At 58.2% G+C, this 24202-nt stretch overlaps 9 protein-coding genes across 9 annotated transcripts in view; 3 read left to right on the top strand and 6 right to left on the bottom strand.

The window, feature by feature from the left end:
* PUNSTDRAFT_75048 (uncharacterized protein) overlaps positions 1–654 on the top strand; it is a gene marked incomplete at both ends in the record, with an annotated part of 4149 nt that extends 3495 nt beyond the window's left edge. The window contains 2 exons of the mRNA XM_007387626.1: positions 335–411; positions 471–654. Coding sequence (XP_007387688.1) covers positions 335–411; positions 471–654 — 261 coding nt within the window. The remainder of the gene's footprint in view (positions 1–334; positions 412–470) is intronic.
* Positions 655–2559: 1905 nt separating this feature from the next.
* Positions 2560–4962, bottom strand: PUNSTDRAFT_92155 (uncharacterized protein). Its single transcript, XM_007387625.1, has 9 exons — positions 4795–4962; positions 4615–4734; positions 4398–4556; positions 4126–4342; positions 3934–4075; positions 3693–3872; positions 3577–3632; positions 3489–3523; positions 2560–3436 (listed from the first exon to the last, which is right to left on the bottom strand). Exons 1-9 carry the CDS (start codon positions 4828–4830, stop codon positions 2639–2641), a joined length of 1743 nt encoding a protein of 580 aa, XP_007387687.1. The 5' UTR covers positions 4831–4962; the 3' UTR covers positions 2560–2638.
* A 749-nt stretch (positions 4963–5711) lies between these two features.
* PUNSTDRAFT_146119 (uncharacterized protein) lies at positions 5712–8000 on the bottom strand (the record flags this gene model as incomplete). The annotated part of the gene is made up of 11 exons (XM_007387624.1): positions 5712–6443; positions 6502–6528; positions 6587–6621; positions 6686–6741; positions 6798–6974; positions 7030–7073; positions 7135–7232; positions 7284–7503; positions 7561–7722; positions 7781–7900; positions 7962–8000. 11 exons carry the CDS (start codon positions 7998–8000, stop codon positions 5712–5714), a joined length of 1710 nt encoding a protein of 569 aa, XP_007387686.1.
* A 1280-nt stretch (positions 8001–9280) lies between these two features.
* PUNSTDRAFT_55156 (uncharacterized protein) lies at positions 9281–10682 on the bottom strand. The gene is made up of 2 exons (XM_007387623.1): positions 10533–10682; positions 9281–10457 (listed from the first exon to the last, which is right to left on the bottom strand). The coding sequence occupies exons 1-2, from the start codon at positions 10584–10586 to the stop codon at positions 9525–9527; spliced, it is 987 nt and encodes a 328-aa protein (XP_007387685.1). The 5' UTR covers positions 10587–10682; the 3' UTR covers positions 9281–9524.
* Positions 10683–10914: 232 nt separating this feature from the next.
* On the top strand, positions 10915–12007 carry PUNSTDRAFT_55155 (uncharacterized protein). Its single transcript, XM_007387622.1, has 2 exons — positions 10915–11206; positions 11266–12007. The coding sequence occupies exons 1-2, from the start codon at positions 11150–11152 to the stop codon at positions 11617–11619; spliced, it is 411 nt and encodes a 136-aa protein (XP_007387684.1). The 5' UTR covers positions 10915–11149; the 3' UTR covers positions 11620–12007.
* Positions 12008–12278: 271 nt separating this feature from the next.
* Positions 12279–12739, bottom strand: PUNSTDRAFT_34696 (uncharacterized protein; the record flags this gene model as incomplete). The annotated part of the gene is made up of 2 exons (XM_007387621.1): positions 12279–12463; positions 12535–12739. Coding segments are annotated over 2 exons (390 nt in total), but the record flags the coding sequence as incomplete, so codon positions are not given.
* A 1134-nt stretch (positions 12740–13873) lies between these two features.
* PUNSTDRAFT_116108 (uncharacterized protein) lies at positions 13874–16125 on the bottom strand (the record flags this gene model as incomplete). Its single annotated transcript, XM_007387620.1, has 7 exons — positions 13874–14020; positions 14086–14166; positions 14233–14676; positions 14851–15073; positions 15180–15337; positions 15393–15457; positions 15540–16125. The coding sequence occupies 7 exons, from the start codon at positions 16123–16125 to the stop codon at positions 13874–13876; spliced, it is 1704 nt and encodes a 567-aa protein (XP_007387682.1).
* A 1561-nt stretch (positions 16126–17686) lies between these two features.
* On the bottom strand, positions 17687–20009 carry PUNSTDRAFT_137962 (uncharacterized protein; the record flags this gene model as incomplete). Its single annotated transcript, XM_007387619.1, has 8 exons — positions 17687–17784; positions 17896–17944; positions 18020–18109; positions 18206–18343; positions 18475–18678; positions 18744–19238; positions 19306–19385; positions 19448–20009. The coding sequence occupies 8 exons, from the start codon at positions 20007–20009 to the stop codon at positions 17687–17689; spliced, it is 1716 nt and encodes a 571-aa protein (XP_007387681.1).
* Positions 20010–22473: 2464 nt separating this feature from the next.
* PUNSTDRAFT_92151 (uncharacterized protein) lies at positions 22474–23566 on the top strand (the record flags this gene model as incomplete). Its single annotated transcript, XM_007387618.1, has 5 exons — positions 22474–22535; positions 22710–23043; positions 23094–23256; positions 23306–23395; positions 23448–23566. 5 exons carry the CDS (start codon positions 22477–22479, stop codon positions 23453–23455), a joined length of 654 nt encoding a protein of 217 aa, XP_007387680.1. The 3' UTR covers positions 23456–23566.
* Positions 23567–24202: the final 636 nt, after the last annotated feature.

Genomic DNA, 24202 nt, shown 5'->3' with positions numbered 1-24202 from the left:
GTGCGGTCTTACAAGCGGATCCACGATGGAGCTGCCTCCGCAGACGACGCTTGCATTGAGGGCGGAAACGGGATCACGGCGGAGACGCTGCTAAAGCTGCTCCCACAGACGAACATCCTTCACCTCGCGTGCCATGGCCATCAAGATCTGGAGAATCCGTTGCAGAGCGGATTCATTCTGCGTGACGAGAAACTCACGATCGAACGACTCATGCCCGTACCCCTCCCTCGCGCGGTCATGGCATTCTTGAGTGCATGCGAAACAGCCAAAGGTGACTTCGTGAGTACCAATACCGGTCGAGATCATGGTGCGACTGAACAACGTGCCCATGCAGAATCAGCCTGATCAGGTGGTCCATCTCGCGGCCGTCATGTTCTTCGCAGGATTCAAAAGCGTCATCGCTACGCTCTGGTCAGTCCCTGTTTGCGGCTATCCACCTCTATTATACCGACTTACAATCAAATGTAAAGGTCCATGGCGGACGCGGACGGGCCGGAGATAGCTCGATCTGTATACCAGAAGATATTCAGCGGCAACTTGGATCACATCGACCCCGATGACATCGCGTACGCCCTCGACGAGGCCGTCACGAAACTGCGAACCGTCCAGCCTGAGCCGCTCCGATGGGCACCGTATATACACCTAGGGATTTGAGCGTGCGCCAATATATGTCATTGGTTCGAAATGTACAACGGAGGAGGCCGTGAGTACAAGCCTACAATGAGCGATACCGGTTGCTCTGAACTCCGTCCTTGGCACGTACTCCTCTCCGAAGACGAGGTTATCCACGACGGCCTCGCTCCATCGCGGATTAATGTCTCACATGTATACCGTGCCGTCGTGTTTGAACATCTTCGAACCTCATCATGGTCCAGAAGCCGCCCGCGAGCTGCAGGACCTCGATGGCGGGTAGGCGCCCCTCGGTGCAGCTGGAGAGCAGCGAAATCGGGACAATGCGTTTTGCGACCAAGGCGAGGTTAATGGCATCTTGAATTCCCGAGTCGAAGCCCCAAGGTTATGGTCATGTTGGGCGGATCACTCTGGCGTGGTTAAGATATGTCGCTGACGTGGCCTCCAATGGTAGGATGAACGCGAACAGCATCTGAGAAATTGGCATCGTTGAGAATATACAGTCGAGCGTGCGCGATCTGACCTCCACGAACACCCTCCCCTCACTGAGCGGTCGACTATACGACTGCTCGTTCTGCAGGTCGAGAAAATGAGACATCATGCCATACAACCGGTATTGGATGACTGACATATACTCCCGCAGTCCAATACACTTTCGCAAGCCGTCAGGGTCGGATATGATCTTCAGGACGCGCCGAGAGAGACGTTGACCGACCGTCATAACCGGCACAAGATCTGGGCAGGTTCGAATGCTGTCGGTCGCACTACCGCACTGATAGGCATCACGAGTAAGCTCAAAGATCTAGGAAACACTGGAGCCACGCACCAAGGTTCGCGGGCATATCCGAACCAGTATTGGGATCGCGCTGCCCAGGAGGTGTGTGTTACCAAAAGATTTGCAGGCTACGATGAATGAAGAACCAACGTCTATCCAGAGCTGCTGCATGCGCAGGTCGGCGACTCCCCACTGTCCTACATGCCGGTCGTCATGGAAGGACAGACTAAGGATGTTGCAGATGGTGCCTACTCAACGGTTGGCACCAACGCTGCATTGTGCCAAAGAAGTGATAATGACCTACCTCTAGCCCCGTCAACAAACACCACTTGGTTGAGTGGAGCTCTCGAGAACCTCCTGCCCGTCCCCGTCGGCCTTCGCGGGGACAACGGTGATCTTGTTAGCATTTTACTCGAGATCCCCGTAGCGCCGCGTTCGTCTCGATGTGAACACCATAATCCTTTCGCTAATCGATCCGCAAGCAGCGCGCGCAGCCGCCACTGGCCGATGATCGCTCCCTTCGCCTGCGGAGTAGGGGCGCCTATCAGCCAAAGTGTAGTAGTTGTGCCATGTTTTGAAAACTTACGCGAGGAAGGGACAGACTCGGCTCCATCTGGGCCATGAAGGCTACTGCCTCCAACACGGGTCCTCTCCGTTTCCAGAGCGAGAATCAAAGCAAGTATCAAGCCGGTGGGCCCTGCTCCGACCTAAGAACAGTGGAATGAACGCGATGCCACGATGTAGAGTGGGTGTATGCACGTACCCTGAGGATGAATGGCAACTCGGGACGTTGTTGGGCTATGCAAGTTGGGAGATGAGTTGGACCTCCGGATAGCAGAAGATACGGTGGGTGATTCGTGTCGTGTACGAGTAAAGTATCATGGGCTTTGTTTGCGTTCAAGCCAGGCGTCGGGTCGACATCGCGTCACAGGTCCTCGCGACCGCATTTGGCGTTCCCTTCAGACTCATCAGAATCGTCTAATGTTGATTATATTGGCCAGGCGGTACGTGCGTCAGCTTTCGGGGTCAGCGACGGGAAGGAAGTCGTCGAGACCGGTCGTCGCGTCAATCGTGCGGCGTTCACGCGTCTCGTTTTCTATTGTCCACCACACAGACCGAGCTGACACTCGTGGTCATCATCTGATTATCCTCTACCGACAGATAGTGCTATGTGAGACACCACTTGTTGACTAGGCACGATACGTCTAAACGCAACTCTCGTCCACAGAGCATTCAGCTCGACTTGACGACGCTAGTAGCGCCTCCGAACTGCGCTTCCGTGTACTTCTTCAGGCCTTCTGTTCCGTAAACATACGCCCCGACATATCCATCTGGCCGGACAAGCACCAGCGCCTGACTGTGATCATCTCCGACCCCATACTCGCGGAACGCGTGCCCTGCCTTATCCAGCAGTACGACATCGGCTCCTTCGGTCAGCGTCGCAAATGTGGCCTTCTGCTCGTTGGTGACAGAAGGCGATATGGCCACGGCGGTCTGCACAGTCTCTGGAGGGAACGAAGCTAAAGCCTGCAGGAACGCAGCGATGATGGAGGAATCGGCGTTCTGCTTGACGAAGATGAGCGCGGTGTGCTTCGTCAGCTTGAAGAGCTTGAAGATCGACGTCGGTTCTTGGCCTTCAAGAGACGCCGCCGCCGAGGCTCGAACCACCTCCAACTCGGGTGCCTCCGGTGCCCTGTCCCCCGCGTGCACGCCGTCCTCGTTGCCTGCGTACGCTCGCGAGGTGTCTTTCTTCTCTGGAGAGTTCGGATCTACGCGGTCGTCTACGACGATACCGCTCCATCGATAGTTGATCTCGAGCATGTACACGGGTGTGCTCCTGTTGAGGCTCTCTTTGATATTCGCACCCCGCGTCTTCGTGTAGAGGTCGCCTGTGAGCTGGAGCATCGCCCTGATGACGGGGTGCCGTTCCTCGCTATAGCTTGACAGAATCGAGGGAGGAGCATAGCCGCGATCAACCAGGGCCAGTTTCCACCCTAGATTGACTGCGTCTTGCAAGCCGGAGTTGAGCCCCTGCGCAAGGTAACGTAAGTACTCCCTCGAGCCGCATCGAGTCACCGCTCACCTGTCCGCCTGTAGGAGGATGAATATGAGCGGCATCTGCAACGGGTAGGTCAAGGGCTGTTGGACAGATGTATATTTGTGACAAGCACCTCCCGCAACGAAAACGCGTCCTTCCGAGAACTTCTCTACCATACGGCTGCTCGGTCTACAAAACGCGAAGGAACGTCAGGCGCGGGACAGTTTCAAGCGATGATCTGATCCGGACTTGTACTCTGAGGCCCACAACACCTTCGCCAATCGGATGCTCGGGACCGTGATCTTCTCGTTCGCCAGCTTCAAGATCTCCTCGCTATGATCCAGATAATGCGCCGCGTTGAAATCGTTCCCCGCCAACAACATCTGTCCTAGGCGGGGCGTGTCTCTTGCCGATGGGCGGATCATCAATCTGTTTGCCAACGGCGCCCGTGTTAATGAGCGAAATGGCATGTCTCTCGGGAGTCACCTACAGCACGTCGTTGAAATCGCCCCAGCCGTTGAAGTAGTCGTCGGCATCCGTCCAAGGCTGCTCGAGCTCTACATCGCAGACGAGCCAAAGGCCGGGGTGACTCTCGCCTCTAAAGGTAAGGCCCAAGAGCTTCCTTACGGCTCCTGCATCGCCGATCAGCATATGTTAGGGGCAAATACGTTGATATCCCTACCTCTAGCTCCGTCCGCTCCTATGACCCAGCCGACGCGCAACGTCTCCTCCACCTGTTGTCCCTCATTTTCAGCTTTAACGACGTGTACGGTCACCCCGTCTGCATCCTGCTCAAGGCCATGGATTGCGATACCGGTTTCGACTGAGACGCCATATTTCCTCAGTTTATCCTCGAGAAAACGGACGATCCGGGATTGACCGAGCATAGCTGTTCGGGTCTACGCGGTCGAAAATCTCAGCTCGTTCTCTGTATACATCAACAACATTGCTTACAATCGGACGCGAGGGCGTTGGGCTCATTTCCGCCGAAATCGGAGTGTAGATCGGATCCGGGAGTCCCTCCTTGAACATACGAACAGGCGGCACGTTTCTGGCGATCTTCATGAAATCATCCAATACGCCTGCGAACGAGAGTAGTTCGAGTGATCGCGGCTGTGGCGTTGTAAAACGGTTAACGCGCATCCAAATGGGGCGCACCCTTGCAACGTACCTGAAGACCAGGGCCTCTTTCACCGAGCGTCAAATGACCCTCCTTCTCGATGATCCGGACGGGGACACCATTCAGACTCAGCACGAGAGCAGCAATAAGACCAGTCGGCCCTGCTCCAGCCTATGACGACGAGGATGTGTTAGGATATAAGTGCGACAGCGTAGCGTCGATATTTCGTACGATCAGTACGGTGCGTGAGTCGGACTTTGAAGTCATGTTCTAGGAGTAATAGCGAGCAGCAACGAGACGTGGAACAAGCAAGCTCGGATGTCGACACGAACCAACGCGTCCGCTGCTTATATACATAATGCCCAACGTCAAGGGCGGCACTGGAGCCCTCCGTCGCAGCGGCCTCGGGTAGTGGACGCTGTTCGGGACAAAGGCCAGCGTGTGAGATCGCAGTGCGGGATTCCGGGAGCCAGTACGAATTGTATCGGCAACTCGATTGCGTACTTATATCAGCAATATGTGGTAAGAATGACCACGAATGTTCACGCAAATCTGTTCTTTTCAGCCATAGATCCGGGGAAGAGTCGCCAATGGAGTGGATGCGTCAATCTTATCAGATTATCAAGCCAGACCGTCTCCTCGGCGGAGTCAGTGACCCATGCACCTTTGCATCTGGATTCTCTTTGTGTTCGCTTGACCTATACGTAGTGGTCTGAACGTGCCGACATGAATATATTATCTCGGAGCGTTTGTGCGACCATTTGAACTACTGGGCCAGCGCGCGAGGCTGCAGTTTCGTTGATGTCGCGGGCAGCCCGCAACGCCATCAGGCACGCTTTGGTAAGTATCAATGCAACCTACAAGAGAACGTTCACGTAGCTTGTTTCCTTAGGCTGTGCCATCAGGTAAACATAGCGTTTGGAAGCAAGATTCAATCACATAGCAGTGACAGGAACCAACGAGGCCTTGGTTGAAGAGTATGTACACGCGTCCTTCGGCCACTCGGTTGCAAACAAGATTAGCATTCATGGATCTCATGAGAGCATGACATCGAAGTCGTTACGGCATATATCCACCGAAAGCGAACCACAGGGACAGAAGCATCGCCCGATCTATGTAAGTACCGCTGTACCGTCTTCTTCCGCCGCTCACTGTGCACTCCCTCCGAAGACCCCAGCACAATACCGTTCAATTCCCGCCGCGTCCCGCACGTACGCTCCAACATACCCGTCAGGGCGAACAATCACGAACGTTATCCCCACCCCCTGGCTTCCATACCCAGAGAATGCATGGCCCTGGGCGTCCACCAGCGTCACGTCCACCTCCGCGGAGCCCTGCGATGGTCCATGGCCGACGCCATTCGGAAGAACGGCCAGCGTCTGCAGGGTCCCGGGCGGGAAGCTTCTCAGCGCGGCGCCCACAGCCGACCTTTCCGCGTCCTCTGGAAGGAAAACGAGCGCAGTATGCTTCGCCGGCGTGAAGAACTTGAACAGCGACGTCGCCTCCCCCGCCTTCAGCTCTGGCAACGAACCATGGGGCGCGACGTGAGCGATGGTGAGACCGGGCGCGTCGGGTGCCCTGTCGCCAGCATGCACGCCGTCGCCCTTGCCGAGGTACGCATGCCCTTTAGCCTCCTCGCCCCCCGACCCGCGATAGTCCACGACGACGCCGCTCCAGCGGTAGTTGATGCCGAGCATGTACAACGCCGAGTCGGCGTTGACGCCGCGGTCCACGCCTTCTTTCGAGACCCGATTGAACATGGCCGTCGTACGCTTGATCATCTCGCTGATGACCGGGAGGCGCTCGTCGCTGTAGCTCGCAAGAAGGGCGGGCGGGGAGAGGCCCTTCAACACGAGGGCTAGCTTCCACGCGAGATTGTACTGTGGTGAATGGCTGGATCAGCGAAGCACCTTTAGATAACATGAACCCCTGACTCACAGCATCTTGCACTCCCGAGTTCATGCCCTGAGAGGTAACGTGTCGGCACATTTGGGTCGAGAACTCATCGTCCAGTCATGCTCACCTGCGCTCCAGCAGGGGGGTGTATATGTGCAGAATCTACGCAGAAGAAGGGCAGTGTCATTAACGCAACCATGCTAGAGTGCATCAGTCCAGTGCATACCTCCGGCCACGAACACCCTTCCTTCCGAGAACTTGTTGACCATCCTGCTACTTGCACTAGTAGAGGACAGATATAAATGTCGCGACCCTTCAACTACGCGCCAAAAGCTCACCGGTACTCCGATGCCCATTCGACGTTGATGGTGAGGCCCTCCAACTGCGTCACCTCACGGATCCATTGAGCTAGCTTCGGATAATCCGCCGTCAAGCCCGCTGCGTCGACGGTTGGTCCACTGCCAATAATCTGGTACAAGTCGGGTGTGTCCCATTCCGTCGGACGAAGCCATAGCCTAACGCGATCAACGTGAGAAACCGTGTATGTTCATGAGAGGCCGAGGAACGCACCCTTGAGTGGCAAAGCTGCCGAATATATGCCAACGGCTCTGTGGCTACAGATCGTCGTGCATCAGCGCGGAGCTACGCATTAACGTCCAAGCAGGCTGAACTCACATTGGGTCCAAGCCCTTGCACTCTTACGTCCCCGATGATCATATGCTGCTCGAGAGCTTGCCCTTCGTAAGATAGGCCCAACGCCTTCCGGACAACACCTGCGGACTCGCTGTCAGAATCAACAGCCAGGGCGAACAAGGGAAGCCCACCTCGTGCGCCGTCGGCGCCGACGACGTACAGTACGCGGACGTCCTCCTCGACCTTGTACCCGTCCACGGAGCGCTTCACGATGTGGCACGACACGCCCTCAGCATCTTGCTCGAAGTGGGTCAGCTCCGTCGCGAGCTCAAGCGCGACACCGAAACGGCTCAAGAGGAAATTGCGCAGGATGGGCTCGGAACGCGACTGCCCGAGCGACAGCGGCCGCGTCTAGAGACCACAAGCGTCACATCGTGGATACGTTGAGACGTCATATAGAATACTCACAATCGGACACGCTGGGGTGGGGTCGACCGGCGTGAGGAAGTGGGCGTCTCTTGGGGCGCCGCCGTCGCTGGGCTGGTACAGGTGCATTTGCATAAGGGGGCGGGATAGCTTCTGGAGCTCCGGTAAGATGCCGATGAACGAGTACAGTTCTTGGCTTCGGGGCTGGCAAGAAACTCGTCAATATACCGCGGGGGCACGATGTGCGTTCTCAAGAGCGAACCTGGACGCCCGCGCCCCTCTGTCCAGGGCGATTCGTGGTGTTCTTCTCGATAATGCGGACGGGGATGCCGTTGTACGAGAGCACAATGGCCGTCATGAGGCCTACCGGCCCTCCTCCCACCTTAGCATAGATGTTGTGATGAGCACCCCGACAGTGGGCGAGGCAACCGGTGACGACTCACGATCAAGACTGATGGCTTTGTTGCCTGTGTATTCGACATTGTTCACTTTGACGAGGGATACTCTGGTAGTGCCAGGGACGATATTCTGTAATATATATATCTCATAGCATATTGACCTTCTCTCTCTTATACGGGGATCTCGGGATATTCGTATGACCTAAAGATAGCCCGGTATCAGCATGATCAGTCAGACCCACTGGCCGTTCCAGCTTCGTGGAGACGGAAGTAACGTTGCCCACCGTACCATAGAGCAAACCGACGTCAACGGCAACACTGCTATGTTTGCATTCCATCTCCCGCCTCCACACTGCGCATCCCACACCGACATTGTTGCGTGGGTCGCTCGAAGTGAAGCCGCAGTCGTGGCAGTAAGGATAGTTTCGCGCTTTGCTTGATCAACGTCGTACGTCGTACGTCATTTTTCGGTCTGAGACGATCCGAAAAAGACCAAGCATATGCAACATGTTGTGTTCGGGAGTCTTTCTTTCGATGTCGTCATGAAGGAGCGTAAAGCGAAGGACACCACGGATGTTCGGCCATTCTGGCTGTCAACGTCCGTCTTCCACGGAGGCAATTGAATGATCCAAAGAACCCAAGTTGATGTTCACGTCACGAGCAATCCTCCACAGCGCGGTTCGCAGGAAGCGGATGAGATGAAAGATGCAAGGCCTTCCTCCGAGTCGGTAGGCAGTTGCGTGCACTGCAGGTCGTAGGAAGCCAGCGCCATACCTCCGAGATCGGTATAACCAATAAATACTTGTTAAAGGCCATCGTAAGCACCTGCGATAAGTGCCCTGAGCGTATGTTATAGTAAGGACCCAACCAACTCGCCCCCCCCCCCCCCCCCCCCCCCACGACTTCGACGCGCACGTGTGCGTGCGGGAGCAAAATTACATCGACCAACTTATTCTAGCCCTATCCTCCATCATACCCGCCGAGAGCCTAAACAGCCATGTGTAAGCTTCGGGAGATTACAGATACGCTTCAGCACGTATGTAAGTGTCCATGTGTATCGAAAAGGCGGCGAGTGTATTGCGGCGCTCGGTGGAAAGGTCGATGAAACGCCTTCTCACCGGCGTAGGGTTTTCTCTGAGCTAGCAACATAGTTCTTATGTATCAATACTTAAGTGTACTGGCCCCATGCTTGAGTCCCCTTTGACTTTGTGGGCACCAAGCCGCCGACGTCACCGACTTCTGCGAAAGGATATCGATCTAAGGGCGTACATCTGCACGAGCGCCCACTTGTGGGGCCGCAGACACGTTCGCGAACAATCCCATGAGGAGCCATCACAAACGAACAAGCTCAAGGCTCGAGGGTTCTGCAGGAACGATGATTTCTCCCAAGTTCATATCGACGGACTACAAACTCGAGGGGGGCGTGTTACGGTCCTACAAAGGGGGGGGGTATATTCACCGACAAAGCCGTCCGTGGAATGATGTTGAGAATAATTATAAGGTGCGCTAGAAATGTGATGCGGGGAAATTGCCAAACAGCCGATGTTTGACACCCTGTCGAGAGAGCGGGGCATCCCCATGACCAAAAAAAGGGGCTGCGCGACCTCCTTACAACACCGCGACCGCACCGAGGACGACGGCGCCGATCGCCGCGACCACCGTGCCCGCCCGACCAGCGAGCGCGACCGCCGGCGCGGCCCCGCTGCTCTGCCCAAGACCGTTGCTCAGACTTCCCGCCGCCTGCACCGCGCCGCTGAGGAAGCTCGATCCGCACGTGCTCTGGACCGCGTTGTAGATCGCCGCTTGGCCGGCCATGGTGGGCGAGTTGGCGAGCCCGGGCGCGTACGGCACGTCCGACTCCCAGTCGATGTACGACGTCAGCACCGCGCGCGTGCAGGATGTGCACAGCGCGGCGCTCTCGAGCGCGGGCTGGAGGAAGAGGAAGACGAGGTTCGAGGCGGCGTAGGTGGTCGTGTTCGGGATGAGCGCGGCCTCGGACGACGAGGCGCGGCGCGCGAGCGAGCCGCTCGTGCTCGCCCACAGGTACTTCTGCACGCTCGCGAGCGAGAGGCCGTTGCTGAGCGAGCCGGCGGCAGCGGACGCCGAGGCGGAGGCGGCGGAGGCGGAGGCGCTCGCGGAGGAGACGATCGACGAGAGCTGCGCGGCGCAGTACTTGCCGCTGTCGTCCTTGGCGCAGAGCGCCTTCTTGAGCGGGGTGAGCGCGTAGAGCACGTCGTACGCGCGGACGACGGCGTCGTTCGGGCTGGAGGTGAGCTCGGCGGTGCAGGCGGCGTAGAACTGCGTGAGCTGGTCGCGGACGGTCGTTTCCGAGCACGTCGTCGCCGAGCAGGCGGCGCTCAGCGCGGACGAGACGCCGGCGGACGTGGCGCTCGCGTTGCCGCCAGGGCCGTAGGAGGACGTGGCGGAGATGAGCGGCGAGGTGCACGCGGAGAGCGCCGAGTTGCTGTTGAAGGCGGTGAGGAAGGACGAGCAGCCGGAGCTGATGCCCGTCGGGATGAGCGCGCTCGCCGACGCCGTGCTCTGCAACGTCGGATCAGACATCGTCAGCGATCGCGCCCTCGTCTTGCTCTCTGTGGAAACTGCGAGCCGACTCACCGACTGAGCGAGGGCGACCGAGGCGAGGGCGGAGACGATGGCGAACGTCTTCATGGGTGTATGTCGCAGAGAACGATAACGAATGGACGAGTTTATTGTCGACGACGACGAGGACGTGTGGAGGACGTGGGCGGAGGTGAAAAGGGTCGTTGGCCTGAGACTGGGGGTATTGCTTGTTTGTTGCCAAGTCCCCTCGACGGTTTTGATTGGCCGTGCCTTCGGCTGACATAAGCGGTCTCGGAACGGCGTCTGGGCTCCGCGTGTTTTCTTGGGTCTTTTCGCGTATTATTTCCTCGGGATTGTCTACTGCTATGGTGTACATTCTTCGGTTTGTAAAGTAACGAGATGATGGGTATAGGAAGCTGGAGTCGTGCAGCTGTAAGGAAAATCGAAGACGAAGGGGTATTGCAGTTAGGGCCTCCATGGGTAAAACCACTGATGGCGCGACACGAGACTTGGGTCTGTCTCTACGAAAGTCGAAGAAAGTCGAAGACGAATGGGTATATCAACGGCAAAAAGGCCTGCGCGCAGATTATGTAGGTGGGGGAACGAACCGCTCGTCAAAGAGAAAGCATTATGTCTAAAGGTGTATGTTGTTGTCTAGTAATAGTTGCTGTATGTCTCCGGTGCCTTCAAGGAATGCACGGATTGACTCCTGTGAATCGAGTTCGGGCCTAGATGACAGCGTCGTATTTAGCGCAAGTTCGACGGAGGTTGAAGTTGTCAGACTCACCATATAAACGATTGGGATGCAAGGTCGAAGGAACCACCCGCCGGCCCCTCGATAGGCGCCAGGATCGGATCAGGAGGAGGAAGCATCTGGGTGCTGGCATACGGATGCGCGCGTTGTCGCTTCTTTGTCCTCGCCGGACCCGACGACGACGTCACAGAAGGAGGGGTACGCGACACCCTCGGTCCTCTCGCGGGCGGCGGTCCATCGCTCTGTCGCGCGTTCACGAACACCCACGACGACCACCCGGATCGCGCCGACGTCGACGATGCGGCACCAGACGACCCCGATCCCGAGGACGTGAACGAGGGTGCGACGGATATCGCCGATGCCGAGGAGGAGGGGGGTACAACGTAGACCGACGACGGCCCGATCGAGGACCGAGCGTCGTCGCCCGACGCGGATGAGGCGTAGCGCGCCGAGACCGAATCGTCGACCCACGATCCAAGCGTCGATGGAGGCCGCGTTGCACAGGTCCCACGCACGGAGATCGAGTCTTCCGCCCAGGAGCCAAGCGTCGACGGTGGCCTCCCGTCGGATGGTGGAGCAGAGTCGCGAATGGGCAGTGCGGGTCGTTCCGCGGCCGTGTTGCCGTCCTTGTCCTTCGGCCCGTCGCTGGAAACCACGGACCCGTAGCACGCCTCCTGCGGTACACCTCCTGCTCCCTTGGCGCGCCTGTCCAGCTCGTCCAACCACCTCCCCAGCTCCCCGGTAATAAACATCTCACGCACGCACTTCCTCTCCGCCGCCGCGCGCCTCAAGTCCCTCTCCGTCAGCCTGCGCGTCCTCGCCTCCTCCGGCTCCCACCCGGTACTGATCACCACCGGCTCCGCCTGCGCGTTCAGCATCAGGTACGTGTACACGCTCACGGCGCCCGCGCCCATCTGCTCCTCCGCCTCCCCCGTCCTCATCTCCTCGAACAGGATCGGCAGCTTCGTCCAGTGCTCCCACTCGTCCGCGCGGCGGTCGAGCTCGTCCCGCTCTTCGGGCGGGAAGTAGACCGCGTCTTCCGGGGAGACGAACCGGACGTGGCCGGAGGGGGAGATGACGATCGTGTCGTGATCGAGCTGGGTGTGCAGCAGACCGTGCCGCTGGAGCTTGGCGACGGCGGCGTAGACCTTCTGCCTGTCTTCGTACCGCGGCGGGCGACCCTGGATGCGCTCCGTCATGAGCCCGACGACGCGTCCATGGCGCGTCACATCTGATGACAATTCAGATGAGTGTCATGTTTACACCGAGGTATATGTTCAGGAACGGGAGAGCGTGACTCACGTCCGAGGACTTCGAACGTACACCCCGTGCCCCTCATCCGCCAATACGCGTCCGTCACCTCGCCCACCGCCCTCGCGCCCTCCTCGTCGCACCCGTCCATGAGCACGTCCACCTCCCTCCCCTTCCACAGCCCCCTGCGTCTGTGGAAGTCCATCCAGCGCGTGACGCAGATCTCGCGCTCGTCGACGAGCGGGGCCCAGAGCTCGCATCGGACGGGGAACGACGGGTCGGGGACGTACTCCACCGCGTATCCTCCTCTCCCGGAGCGGAGCAGCGCCGCGCTGGACGTCGATCCGCCGAAGCGGAGCTGGGCGCGCGCGCGCGTGCCGCACAGGGTCGCCATCTCGGCGAGGTGGGCGTTGACGACCTCCGGGTCGTCCGTATCCACGAGCGCACGGTCATCAAAGCGGTCGCTATCGCTATCGCTATTGCTGTCGTTGTGGGCAGACGATGGCCAACAGGAGTCGGTGCGGACGACGAGCAGGTTCTGTCCGTCCGAGAGCGCAAAGTAGGTATAGTCCGGGTCGTACGCGGTGCCGACCCAGTAGACGTCGCCGGGCTGCTGCTTCGGGGGCAAGTTGAAGGAGGACTTGTGCATTCAAATGCGGGGGAACCGGAAACTTGTAATCTGTCTCGAACGAAAGGAAAATGTTTTCCTAAGGAAAAAAATCTTGGACGTGTTCCCCGTTGGGCGTTTATATGCCTCTGCGGGGGCACATCGCCTCTTGTGGGCGCCTGCGTCGTGTCTGATTCCTCCATCGCGAAAATGTCAAGGTTCAGATAGCAATCCGCATTAACACGCAGAGGATGGAGTCGAAAAACGTGTTGGTGGCCCCTGGAACTGGTGGAAGGGGTTGGAACGAGGCGAGCGAGCGGTGCAGGAGAGGAAGAGGCGGTGACCGCCACGTCCCGAATCCGGCAGGTCGCCTTCCCGATTTGGGCAACGCGTTCTGTTGGAACGCGTCCGTCGAAGGTGACCTGCATCTGCGGCTGTGCGGCGCCTGGGACGGAGGTCGATAGCGCCCACAACGTCCGCAGATGGGGAAGGAGATCAACGATAGAGCACAGCGTTCGTATATTAGGAGGGCACCGCTTGCGTCAGGTCGAATCTACTTGCTGAGCTTCGCGTCTGGACGCGGCCTGGAGGAGCACAGGACGCAGAGGTGAGCGGCCCGAACGCCGTATGCAGACCGAGAACCAGTCCAGTCGTGCAGAGTTTTCGAGAGTACGAGGGAAAGCAAACTATGCATTGGGTTACGATGAAGCAAGGATGAACATGGAACAAACGACAGCGAGAAATCATAGCAAACAAGATAACCAAATATCCACTGTCCCATTTTTACCTCCTACGGCTCATCGCAAAGCATCCTTCATACCCCTGCTCGCCGACGGGGGTCAAACTGTCTCTCCACCTGCCAGCGAGATTTCCGTACGCATCGCCGACGAGGTAACCTCTGTACACCCATTCGCCGCGGTCTCCGTCAATCTGGAAAATCCAAAAACGCTCCATTCATAACTTCCGCGAGCGAAACAAAACAAGAAAGCACGCACGTATATCTTGGACAGCGTGATGAACCCGTCGCACGGCCTGACGCGTCCAAGGAGATTAAACTGCCCCCACGCCGAATGACCCTATCGCGCGCGTCCTTCGTCAGCACCACGCTCACATCGCGAGCGCAAGGGGAGAAACGCCCTTACCTCGCCAGTCACCACCACATCTTGCACTTCTTCTCCATCCTCCTCCTGGCCCTCGCCCTCGCCCTCGCCCTCCCCCGCGCGGACATACCTCACCGCCCCCTCGCTCCTCCTAAACTCAATCCACGTCCGTCCACTCTCCTCCTCCACCCGCGTCCCAGGCGACAAATACCCCCTGAGCGGATTCCCCGCCGGCAACGGGCCCTTCATCTCCCCCTCCCCCACCTCCCCCTCCCCCTCCTCCTTCTTCCCTTCCTCCCCTCGCGTCTCATCCGCATCCGCATCCCCCCATCGCTCGCATCCACAACTCGACCCCCCGCGTCGTCGCCGGCGATAATGGTACTCTCGCAGCTTCCACGTCTGCCGATGCTGTGCTACCGAGCTGCGATACAACACCTCCGGCGCCGCGCCGGCCAGGAGCGCCGCGTACGCAGGGAACTCCGAGTACTACGCAGAAAACATAACAGCCAAAAAATAGGGGTAACAATCAGCGCACCAGGGAAAAAAAGAAAACAAAAAAGCGAAAGCGGGCAAAGCCACGACACGCCACAGGACCCCTCACAGGATCCAGCTCACAAACAAGGAAAGAGGTAAAAAAAAAGTTCAGATCGCAGCACGCACCATGAACATCCCCTCCCACACGCCCTCCAAGCTCCCCGGCCTGAACGGCCGCCCGTCGCCACCGCCGCCGCCGCCGCCGAGCGCGAGACAGCGCCCCCACTCGCACGCGCACTCGCCGCCCCTGCTCGCCCCGCCGATGACGGCCACCGTCGCCGGCGCCGTGGGCGGTATCGGCATCGTCGCGAGCGTCGCGATATGCGCCGCCGTCGACGACGCCGGGCGGCTATAGTAACATACGAAGAAAAGCGATGTCAGAAAACGTCAGGAAAAAACGATGAAAAAATTCCAATGATGAGAGGGAGTTCGAAGAAAAAGGGCGGGACACGTACCGGTTGACGAGAGCGAGGTAGGACAGGATGGCGGGCACCGCGAGCGGCGGCGGGCGCAGCACGATACGCGCGCCGTAGTGCGGCACGAGACTGTGTTCCGGCACGGGCGGAAGCGGCGGGGGACGGAAATCGACCCAGGACGGCTCACAGAGCGGGTACTGCGTCGATCGTCAGCCTCGTCGCTCGGCAGCAACAGACGGGGTATGCACCTACCTTGTGCGCCCCGAGCGCGAACATCTTGAGCAGCCGCGTCAGCTCGTGGTCGTCCTTGTACTTTTCTGCCGCGCGCGAACGAGAGAGCCACCGAGCGTCAGCCAAAAAAACGAAGATTAGAGAACGGTGTGGGTGGGGTGTATTCACCGGGCTTGAACAAGAACCAGAATAACCACATCCCGAGCGCGGTCTCGTCCCCGTCCTCCGGCCACCGTCCCTCGCTCATACACCGCGCGACGCCGCTCGCCCCATCCGCATGCGCCCAAAAGTCCCTCAACCATCCGTCTATCCCAGCATGCCTCAGATGCCTCTCGTTCGCGCCGTCGTTCTCCAGCATCATCAGGTACGCCGTCCATAGTATCTCCCTCGTCTCTCCCTCCCCCTCCCCCTCTGAGTCCCAGCGTGCTTCCAAACGGCGATAACATCCTCGCCTCGCCTTCACCCTCCCCAACACCCCACACCTCCTCCTCAGCTCCTCCGCCTCCCCCACCGCCCCTCCTCCGCCTCCTCCCCTCCCTCCCGGTCCGCGGTACCACAACCGCCTCCGATCAAACTTGGCCGCGAACACGCCCGCATACAGCACCGGGTTCGCATCCACGCAAAGCGCGTCGTAGAACGTGCGGCCGGCGAGGAGCAAGGCGCGGAGGTGCGCGGGCGGACCGAGGACCGGGTCGGTCGCGAGCTGGAACGCGATCTGCTCGAGGATCTCGGGCGGGAGCGTATCGAGCGACATCACACGCACGCGCGCGCGCAAAGCCTACTTGGTTGATCCCTTAAGGTGTCGCTGGACCGAGATGAGTGGGTCGAAGGCGGAACGATGAACGCGGAGTAGTGATGGGCATGCGATTGAGTTTTGCGCAATCCCCCGCAACTGCAGTGTGAGGCTTGCAGGAACAACGCGTCAGAAATAACGATGACATCGGCGTGTACTCCGGCTATTGACATAGCCGGGGTCCGGAGCGGGGGAGTTCAGAGACGTGATTGGCTACGGATACATAATTACTTACGTACAAGCTACGTAGTCAATGCTAATCAGTGCTAGCCAGTGGTCCTCAGCGATGCTGTTGCAGCTGGTGCCGCCTTGCCTGGCTTTTGACTCCGTCCACGTTGACGGTAGTGCCTGGAAACATCCTCTCGAATTGTGGTCCTCAATGGCAATTCTCAGCGCGCGGAGAAAACGCACAATCAAGGGGGCAAGTCACACGTCGCCACCAAACGCGGGGCCTACGATTTGTCGAGTACGCGAGTACCGCGAGGACGTTGATCCATGAGGCATACACATCGACCTCTCGAAAACGCCACCCGCTCGTAAGCGCCGGGTTGGTACTCGCACGTTCAAAACCGAAGCTGGCCAGCTCGCAACTCTGGGTTAGCAGCTCGACCTCGGCCTGACCGGTCGACTCGCGGCACGGCGAAGCCCGCGGGCATCATCATCAACCTTGACGCACCCCACCCAAGACGCGGGGATCTCGCGAAGCGCGCGCTTGAACAGAACACATCCCATATCACCGGGCCCGTCCTACGCCTTAAGTCAAGTAAAAGTTCTAAAAGTATATGATGTATAATTAGGCCGCGAGGGCAAAACCTTTCAAAGAGATCATACATGAGCGTGCGATAACACGGGAGCATTTCGAGCCAACAGAAAGAATCTAGAGGCGGTAACGATCAAGCGAGGTATGGAAGGGAACACGAAACGATAACGTCCAACTGCGCCGCGGGCCCATGCCTTCTATTCCGGTTAGACATTCCCCCGCGATTCTCCCCCCCCCCCTTTTCTTACATGGCCCGGCAGGGTATTATCAGAAACTCACGGGTTTTCTCGACAAATGCGTGATGCATTATGATGTACAATGACCAGTTACTACCCTCCCTTCGCGCGCGATTCTCACCCACCTCGGATCCGAGCGAGAGCCCGGCTGTCCGAAAACTATCACGAGGGAGATGAAAAGGGGGGAAGGAAGTGCTTAGGTATGTATACAGAAGCCGACTGTTCGTGCCAATATGATCCGGGATATGAAACGACGAGGAAGAGGTATGGATGCGGGAAAGGAGCCACGATCGCCGAAGCCCACAAATATCCGGGGCAGTATGGAGAAGAAGCAGAGGGGACGGGACCTATAGACTGACCACCCGAGATGGCTGTCGAAGCCGTCAACGACGAACGTGTAACCAAGAGCGCAGAGAAAGGACAAGAAAACATCCGCGACGACACTAACCACCTAATCGTCACTAACGCCCCGGGCCTCGGGGCGAACCAACTCCGCCCGCCCCTCCTCGCCCCACAGCCCAAAAGGTTAGACCTTGGACAAGCAGAACACGCCGTCCCACGGAGGCGGGTCGATTCCCGCGTCGCAGAACATCATCCGCCCCACGAAGTTGCCCGACGCCGTCACTGCCAAACCCGCGCACCGGCAACAACAGAAGAAGAGAAAGCACAAAACAAAACGTGAAATCTTCAGCGAGCTGCGCGATGGCGGAGATGAAAAGGGGGGCAGGTACTCACCGTAGCCCGTATAGATCCAACGCCCGACGTGCGACCTCTCCGGATCGCTCTGCGCGTCGCAGAAAGACACCGTCAGTACGTCAACGTCCCCTCCGCCCGTGCGCCGCGCAGGCGCCTTACTCACCGCTTCTGCCACCAACGTCACGCGGCCGTCGCTCGGCCGCACCCGCCCATAGAATCGAAGCGGGTTCCAAACCAAGCCGTCTTCGCTCGTCTGCGATCAAAAGGGTCAGGTTGGTGAAAAGTTGGGTTCGCGAACGATTCGGGAGAGAGGATGGCTGTGGGTGGCGGTATGGGCGCAAACACGTACCTTCCCGGTGACGACGACGTCGATAGGCGCCGCCGCGTTCCGCTGCGGATGGCAGTCCTCGCGCCCACCAAGTCCGGGCTCATACGTCCTGTACGTGGCCGCCCAATCGCCATCGACGCCCGAGAACTCGATGTGATCCTACAAGATATGTTTCAAACATAGTTAGCCTTTGATTCCCGCCTCTCGCGTGCGCGACACTCGCGCCACAATCGCACAGCACCGGGGGGTGAAAAAGGGGGGTTCGGAGAGAAAGAAACGTAAACACGCACCTCGCACAGGCGCCACACGCACTTGTCCGGCAGCCACGCGTTCGCGAACCCGCGTTCTTCGAGAGGCAGAGGGATAGGCCGTCCAGGGGAGTAATTATAGTGCTCCTGGAACGTGATATATATTGGCTTTCGCACCATGCGCGGGAACTGGGCCGGCGCCGTGCGGTGCTCCAACATGTGCGTGTAGGCTTCGCGAGACAGGTGCTACCAGAGGGAACACGCGAGCGCCCGTTAGTCCTCACAAAGTGAAAAAAAAAGCGACGACGAACAGCATAAGATCCCCGCCAGGACCCGGTGATCGAGCCCAGTATGTACGGCGCAAGGCGAGGCGTATTCGTCGGGCGCAGTTGACTCAGAGAGGGTGCGACCATTAAGCCCGTTTCGCTCCTGAAGTCGGCGGCGTCGGGAAATCGCACACCCGCGTGCTCATTGAAGGCAATGATGTCTTCGATGGTGACGCCGTGCGGACCATACCCGCGATCGATGGCCTCGGCCCGCGTACGTGGCAGGGAGGACGGAATAGCCATTGGCGTCATCGCGAGGCGGGCAAAGTACGCAGGAATAGCATACAGCGCAATAGAAGGCATCGGTACTTCCACAAGGCCCTCGAGCCCAACGAAAGCAACATGTATCGGCGCAAGCCTTGTTGGAGGCCACGCGCCGTGCGCGGTATGTCGTCCGGTGGTCGGACCCGCATCAGGACCCGATGTTTTGGAGGAGGCGCAAGCCTCGAAGACGTGATCCGGCACGTTCCCGCAGGGATACTGCGAGAAGAGGACACATGATGAGCACAGGTTCACCGCCCAACAGGGCTTCTAACGCAGCACGCACCCGGAAAGAAGCTTGCACGAACGGCTGCAGAAGCTCCAGGACCTCTGCGCGAAGCTGTTGAGATTCGGCCCCAATCGCGGCTGATGAGAGGAAAGAAGTAAATGGGTCAAATCCTGGCGTCGCTGTGGGTCGAACTGCGCACCTCGAGAGTCTAACGACCAGAAGAGGCTGACGACGAGCGCGTTCGTCACGTTCTCCACCGGCCAGCCATTGTTCGCGAGCGCGCCCTCGTGGAGGCGGTTCTTGAGCCACGCAAGGCAGACCTCGTAAGCACGCGCCCAGCGCAGCTGGACGACGCTGGCGGGGTCTTGGAGCAGCATGAGATAAGCTTGAAGGAAGGCATCTGGCAACTTGGGGTCATACAGGCCGATATCGAGTGACGCAAAAACGTCGCGGAAGACCTGCATGGTCCCGAGCCGCGATTGGAGTTCGACGGCCAACGTTTGCGACAGCAGCGACACGTCGCCTGTCCGGTCGCGTGCCATGACCAAGGTCCGGATCCGGTGGGCGTCACCGAACATTTGCATGTAGATGCCTGCAAAGAGGCGAGGGTTATGATTTGCATGGAGGGTACGATGTAGATGGCGGCAGGTGACCTGCAATGCGTAGAGGGACGAGGGAGGACCAGCTGGGTGGGCTGCTGTGGCTAAAAGGATGATCTCTTCGACGATCTCGGGCGGGGCGAGGAGGAGAGGTGAGGGCATGTTGTCTTCGAAGGATGACGCGTACGTCGTCCAGCACGATGACCTTGGTGTGGTGTAGAGACTCCAGGATGGGGAGGTTGGGAGAGCCGAGGAACGACAAAACGGCCAAAATATAGGATGCGCCTGGCGCTGAAAGACGGACGATGCGGCGACTGAGTGCGGACATAGCCCTCAGAACACCGTCAGTGAAGCAGGGAAACTCCGTTAGGATCTGTCGATCTGAGACGCCGTCTAGTTCGCCGTGCTTGGGTCAGATCGGGAGGGGCGACAGGACACGGCGTGGGATCGCAGCACAGGCGAATTTGCCGGGAACCTGTCGCCCTGAGCTGGTCCACCGCGCCGTGTGCATCATCAGCCGCGCCTGCACCAAGTAAGGACGGGAAAGAACGTTATTAAACCGCCACCGCGGGTTGGATACCACCTACGTAAACAGACGGCATTAACTTCCGCGCTTCCCGGCAATAGGAAAAGCAGGAGCCTAGGCTCACGCTTACTCGACGCCCGGATGTCCTTCTGGCAGCAATCTGGCAGCGCGAGCGGAGTTCTTGCAGCGACATGCCGATCATCCCCGTGAAATGACATCAGCGATGGAACTTCTCAAGTTTCCCAGTCATTGGGACTGACTCCGAATAACGATGGGGGTGAACAGCCACGATTCCCGCGTTACTTACGCTTATGCTCCGGCAGGTTGGCTCGTAAAGTGTGGCGTGCTGAGGAGATTGCGATGCAACCCGTCGGCACCACTTGGCTGTGGATTCAAACTTGCTGAGGGAACGCGGCGTTTTGAGGCTTCCGAAAACGGGAAGACCGTGCTGTGTGACACATCTTATCAGTTCCGCAAATGGGCAGCGACGTAGCAGCGCACCTTGCTACTCCAACGGCGAATAGTCTGTCAGACCGCGTATCGCAAATCCAGCGCCTGCACGCTAAGGTCGAACCTCAACCTCGCCTGAGGGTAGACTTTCGGGTGCGAATGTTCCAAAACTTGCGCCGTGGGTGTCATCTTCTAACTGTGGCAATGAACGACTGGATCTTGCCCCGGCTTCGCACGGAGAACGAGGACGGAGGTTTGTGTATACGAGAAAGCGTGTAGATAGAAGGAGGGCATCTGACTACAAGAGACAGGCCCTTCGTGGAGATAGCTTCGCATCAGATGGGCAGAGCATCAGCGCGATTGCCGTAAAAGACGCATCTGACCGATACGGTTCCATGTTGTAGCGACGTGTCGACGAACGGACATCTGGGTTCTTGCTGCGAGGAGTGGCAATGGAGGTGCGAATCGCTAATAGCAAGTCGGGCGGAACGGAGATAAGGGCAACCGTTGGAATAGGAGCAGATTCTGCCAGAAACCGGTCGTGCTCGTGCCGCAGTGCTCCCATGCGTTATGGGATAAGATGACAGGAACAGGACGATCGTAATCCGCCACAGGGTCACCGGACCCCAGCTGCGGTACCCTTCGGGCAAGCGTGAGCCGACGCGGTGAGACCAAGATGCAGTCATCGGACGCGGCTGATAGAATCTGCCTCGCTGCAACCCCACGAGTGAGCGCGGGAGCAAGGGAGGAATGCAACTATGCCCAGGTCATCAGACACAGTTTCATCGGCGAGAGAACGATAGGCGCCAGCGGTCAGAGCAAAGACGTGTAGTGACGTCATGACGCATATAAGCTGTACAGGACCGATACCACGGCCAGCCGCTACGGTGCAATGCAAGCGCACGGCATTCAATTGGATGGGGGACTTTGTACGCGATGGTTGGGTCAGACTTGCACTTGAAACCTTCTGTTTTGTCGCTGGAAGAACGCATATTGCCACGATACCCGAGGCGCGAGAGACGCGGGTCGGCAGGAGTACTTCGCCGCCGCCAAGGCACTGGTTCGTGCATTCGTCTGTCTGACAATTGGGATGCAGATTTCAGCGCATACAAGCGGCTTAGAATTTCACAGCAGTCGCCAGATCGGTACATCGGCGGAGCGACGAACATTGTTAGTCTTGTACGAAAACGGAGATTAAGACCAGCCGACAGGGCGCGCGAGTGGAGGACGGACCTTTCTCATTCAGCACCTCTTCCAGCGAAGGCATAGAGCCAAACTTCTGTCCCATCGCGCGTGGAGACCGATGCGGAGCCGGAGGCAGCGTGTGTGCGCATACACCGCGGAGCCCTTCGAAAAGAACGTGTCGACGGTGGTCGCCAGTCACTGAACTCCGCTTGCGCCTTGGCAACAAATGCGATCCTGGCTAAACGGCAATCCGCGTTGAACTAAGACTTTCGGGAACCGATTGGGAATCACGCATAATAAGGCACAGCACAAAGAGAGAGAAGAGGGAATGTGAACCGATAGTAAGAATTCAAGTCGAAGAGGATATCGTCGTCGCGGAAAAAGGCTGCCCTACAGTGATCGATCATGTGACCGGTCCTTTTTTTGCCATCGATCGCTGGCGTCGCGTTTTCCTCTCTATCGTCCGCCATGTCCATCGACCTGAACAAGCTCGAAAGTCACCTCGCGACCAGGTCCTACGTTGAAGGGTGAGTTTCATCTCATTGTTTGCTTATATGATGAATATCTCGTATGGTCCGTGTTTCCAAGAGAGGATTAAGACCCCTCGCCTAATCGTGCCGATACTAACATACGTTCTGATTTCGATTTCTCCGTCTCCGAGTTGAAGTTATCACCCTGGATACTAATCGCGTCCTCCCTAGCTACACTCCGTCTCAGGCGGACGTTCACGTCTTCAAGGCCCTCGGATCCGCACCCGATGCCTCCACCAACCCGCACGTAGCGAGGTGGTACACCCACATCAAATCATACGAGGCGGAGTTCGACTCCCTCTCCGGCTCAAGCACCGCTGGCGAGGCTTTCACCGCCACCGCTGGCTCTGCCGCTTCCGCTCCCGCCGCCGCTGAGGAGGAGGAGGAGGAGATTGACCTCTTCGGTGAGGACGATGAGGAAGATGCAGAGGCTGAGCGCATCAAGGCTGAGCGTGTCGCGGCTTACAACGCCAAGAAGGCCAACAAGCCCAAGACCATCGCCAAGGTATGATCTAGACCAAAGCGACTGCTCAGTATCCTGACACGTTCCTCCAGTCGCTCGTCACCCTCGAGGTTAAGCCCTGGGACGATGAGACCGACATGAAGGCTCTTGAGGAGTCCGTACGTTCCATCGAGATGCCAGGTCTCGTCTGGGGTGCCAGCACGCTCGTCGCTGTTGGCTACGGTGTCAGCAAGTTGCAGATCACCTTGGTCGTCGGTACGTATAACGTACAGTCACGTACGCTACCTACTCATTTCTTTCACAGAGGACGAGCTCGTGTCCCTGGAAGATCTACAGGACAAAATTGCCGAGTTTGAGGACTACGTCCAGAGCTCGGACATTGCTGCCATGCAGAGTAAGCCGCACTTGGAAACACTATGGACCTGGGCTGATGTGTTTAATTATAGAGCTCTGATTTGCCTTGAGTATCGTGGGGTCTTGGTTGTAGGACGAATAGCTAGAAAAGGGAGTCAAAATGTTGTGTGTATCAATGCATCGCGATGTCTGTCGCGTCCCAGTGACCTGCCGCTGCCGTGTGCTCGAAGACCCTGATATGAACTGCTCAGCATTTCGGAGGCGAGCCGAGCCCAGAAGATTGAATTTTGCACAAGAGCTTGACATAAAGTCGCGTGCGCTGTGTGTTTGCGCTCTCGCATGGTCCGCGCTTCTGAACGATCCAGACCAAAAATGACATTAACCTCCCCCTCTTTTAATGAAACCTTATGGTCGCGAGCGATCCTTCCTGACGCCCACGCCGTTCAGAAAGTCCGCGATGTGACCGTGATCGGTATGTTCTTCACCCCCGCGCTGAGATAAATCACTCCGCTCATTTGCTTGGAACGGGTGGCATCAGGACAAGCACAGCAGTGGCGAACAACGTCCTGGGAGCGTTTCGGGCAACTTTGGAGCGACCATCAGCATCGCACAAGCCGAGCACGAACGGGCAATGCCCATGCCGGTCCGAGCAGTTCAAAGCCCAAGAACCCGCCGCGTGCGCCGTGCGGCGTCCATGACCAGTGCAGCTCAGTCTCTCAGGCTCCAGGGCGTAAGAGCGGGAGACCATGCGAACCAATCAACTACGGCGCATCTCATCGCTGGATTGTCGACGCCCATCTGGACGGGCACGCGTAAACTCGGCGTGCCCGTAAACACGGTAGGTGAC

Source organism: Punctularia strigosozonata (assembly GCF_000264995.1).
Source record: "Punctularia strigosozonata HHB-11173 SS5 unplaced genomic scaffold PUNSTscaffold_14, whole genome shotgun sequence".
NCBI classification, from domain to species: domain Eukaryota; kingdom Fungi; phylum Basidiomycota; class Agaricomycetes; order Corticiales; family Punctulariaceae; genus Punctularia; species Punctularia strigosozonata.
This window is presented reverse-complemented; position numbering and strand designations above follow the sequence as displayed.